Source organism: Pseudomyrmex gracilis, unplaced genomic scaffold (assembly GCF_002006095.1).
Source record: "Pseudomyrmex gracilis isolate BER0280 unplaced genomic scaffold, ASM200609v1 scaffold_1314, whole genome shotgun sequence".
NCBI classification, from domain to species: Eukaryota; Metazoa; Arthropoda; class Insecta; order Hymenoptera; family Formicidae; genus Pseudomyrmex; species Pseudomyrmex gracilis.
Genome location: NW_018021898.1, coordinates 7,078 through 10,756, shown reverse-complemented (window position 1 = coordinate 10,756; position 3,679 = coordinate 7,078). Strand labels below are relative to the sequence as shown.

Sequence of the window (3,679 nt, the reverse complement as noted above, 5' to 3'; positions counted from 1 at the left end):
ATACTGTCCAGCAGAAGTAACGCAGCAATTGCAACTGCTACATGAAGCCGCTACGTAGCGCTACGTAGCGCTAGCTTCGGCTAAACACACCCATTGGCGCTGCCAGCAAATATTTTGCCAATCCTGCGCGCAACGCTATTCCTACTTTTCTTTCCCTATGCGCAGAACAATTCTTTTCTCTCATTGAACTCAGTATAGTAAGCACTCTTTCACACATGTAATATCACAAAATAAAGTTTGAATAAATTTATTTGTAGTCTTCATACAACGCTGCTTTGGCTACTTTAGTGGCTGTTTCTTTGTCAATCAATTTCTCAACGATAGCCAAGCCAAAAGCAAAAGCAGTTGCTGGGCCTTTGCTTGTTATTAGATTGCCTATAAAAACAAAAGTTTTAACATCTCTCAATGCAATTTACAAAAAATATATTGCATAATATATATTGATTATGTGTAATTTTCTATATAGTCGTCAACCAAAATGTGTCAAATTGAATAAAAACATGTTCTCATTTATTTTTTATCAATTATACATATATCCTTTGTTTTTAATTTTTTCTTTTATCACATGTAACTATTATTATTATAATTTATATTACAGACACTAAAGAGGACTAAAAATATAGTCAAAATGCTTGCAAAACACACTATTATTTAAACCAATTTGCAAAACACCTCACATAAAAGTTCAGCAAAGCCTTTTTTCACATATTCATATTAATTTATCCTATTTTCTTGTTTTGTAAATAAATAATTCCAATTTCTTATTTCTAATATTTAATATTTATTCATATTCTTAATATTTTGTTTATTGTACACAGGGCCTAAAAGTTATAATATATTATCTAATAGTCAAGATAGTAAAATAGAAACATCACTGTATCCATACTTAAAAATAAATGCATTTCAAAAATCTCTATTAGAAAATCAAGACATCTACACAGTTGTTAAGAAAAACCTCATTAAAAAATCGAGTCCGATCTCAATAACATAGAGATACATAGATGCATAAAAATTTCATTGATCAATATAAAAAAAGATTTCTTAGTCTAAGTGATGCATTGCATCCTCGCGCGTATGAAGTCTCTAAAATACACAAGCACAATCATCCGTTCAGAATTATCGTCTCTGCTATCAATATAGCCTGTTACACAAATTTGCTCTATATCTACACAAAATTGTGTATGATAACATACCCTACTCTTCATTTCATGTCAAAGATAGTTTCCATTTTTATAACATAATTTCGTGATTAAAAATAAAGAATAATTATAGCTTTTGCTCATTAGACATAATGTCGTATTCACTAATGTTCCAATTGACTTGGCATTAAAAATGGGAACAAAAATCAGCTTACAAGAATTCATAATAGCTTTAGAATTTAATGTCATCCATGTATTTTACATTCAATTTCAATACAATGTATAAACAAACTCATGATATCTCTATGGGCTCACCATTATCACACATAATTGCCGACATCACACTACAAGATTTGGAGTTGAAAGCGCTCGAATCATTAAAATTCAATATACCATTCTATTTTAGATACATTGATGACATTATAGCGATTCCGACAGACAAAATCAATACAGTTTGTGATACCTTCAATTCATACACAATAGGATGAAATTCACGCACGAGTTACAGGATAATAATCAAATTAGCTTCCTAGATTTAAGCATCATTGTAAAGAATAGTACCATATTTTATGACTGATACCACAAATCCACGTTCTCCGGCAGATACTTGAATTATCTTTCACAAAACCCTAAATGCCATAAAATCGGCACTATTTATACATTAGTTAAGAGCTATTTTAGATAGAGCTATTTTACTGTCTAATCGTTCCTACCACTAAAAAAATTTATCGCCACACTATACAAATTTTAATTAACAATAACTATCCAATAGACTTTATTTTCAAAACTATAAACAACAGACTCAGATCTTTATTTTCCACCTAGTTAAACAAACATATAAACAACACTACAGAAACAGACATCCAACAAAATGATATTAAATTCTTTGTAGTCCCATTCATCCCCACTTTGAAAACACAACCACAATCCTTTCAATATCAAAATTCCCAACACAAGATTATCATATAGAAAACTAAACCAATTAAAAAAATGTATTAAAACGCATAAAGATCCATTAGCATCGTATCAACAAAAAAATGTAATTTATGAAATATCTTGTGACTCGTGCGAGTCTTTTTATATAGGACAAACAAAGAGACAACTTAAAACTAGACCAAATAAACATAAAAATTACGTCAGAACACATAATAGCAATTCTGTATTAGTAGAATATTCTATTGAAACAAGCCACAACTTTAATTGAGATTCCATATGCATTTTAGATATCGAATCTAATTATAACAAACGACTCACATCGGAAATGTTACATATCAAATTAAATAAAAATAGCATTAACAAAATGAAAGATATTGTTAGACAATCTATATTTACCCCTATTGGACAAAATCAATTAAGTAACGTTTCCATATAACTTTATGTGTAAACATACCTTTGATCATACGAATACATCATATTCTTATGAATACATCGTATTCTTATGAATTTCTCATTGTTACGATACACCTCACTTGACACTACCTATTTTAATATCTTGACTATTATAAATGTCGTCAACCAAAATGTGAGTGTCAATTTGAATAAGTCCTAATTTATTTTTTAACAATTATACACATCCTTTATTTTTAAATTTTTCTTTTACCACATTATGTAACTATTACTGTTATAATTTGTATCACAGACACTGAAGAGAACTATAAATATAGTCAAAATGTTGGTAAAACACTATTATTTAAATCAATTTGCAAAACACCTTGCATCATTAAGTTCAACAAAGCCCTTTTTCACATATCCATATTAGAGTTACCAAGTCTGAACCTGAGGCAATTCTTTGTAGTAATTCGTTATTTAGAATAATTTAATGCATCATAAATTAAAAAATAAGAATTTGGAATAATTAATCTATTCCATTCTCTTGTTTAATGTAAGATTACAAATTTCTTTTCCTAATATTTAATATTTATTCTTACTTCTAATATTTTCTGTGCACAGAGCCTTACCGTCTATCACCACTTTATTTTCTAGATAATTATAGTACTCTGCTAGATCATTTTTCATTGAGGGATAAGCAGTAATCTGTTTCCCTTTGCCAATGCCATGAACTTTCAAGGCTGTAGGAGCTGCACAAATAGCTGCTATTACTCTGTTTTCCTTTTCTTGATCTTGTAATAATTTTCCAAGCTCTGTTGACTATAACAAAAAATTTTACATAACTCAAACATTCTCATGTTATAACATTGTTAAATATTGTCGGTAAATGTACAGAAAAGGTCACCCCCCTCCGATTTCAATGAGCTTGACATATGTTGTCAAGGACACCTTCCTGAGTAACAATCCGTAAATTTTAGCCGTCGCTCGTTATTAATAAAAAAGTTATGAACAATTGAAGTTTGAAAACTAAGGCTATATTATGATGTACCCACATATAAATATGTATATATTTACACATACATAAATATACATAATATACATAAATATACATAAATATATAATATGTATATAAATATACAAAATATACATAAATATACATAAATATATAATATGTATATATAAATGTATATGTAGCGTCACAGCCCGTAGTC

General features: G+C 29.0%; 1 protein-coding gene across 1 annotated transcript in view; it reads right to left on the bottom strand.

Moving 5' to 3' along the window:
• Positions 1 to 231: 231 nt before the first annotated feature.
• Positions 232 to 3,679, bottom strand: part of LOC109862046 (protein deglycase DJ-1-like) — a 4,710-nt gene continuing 1,262 nt past the window's right edge. Inside the window, exons 3-4 of the mRNA XM_020441940.1 lie at positions 3,098 to 3,287; positions 232 to 375 (exon numbers count right to left, since the gene is read on the bottom strand). Coding sequence (XP_020297529.1) covers positions 248 to 375; positions 3,098 to 3,287 — 318 coding nt within the window. The 3' untranslated portion in view covers positions 232 to 247. The remainder of the gene's footprint in view (positions 376 to 3,097; positions 3,288 to 3,679) is intronic.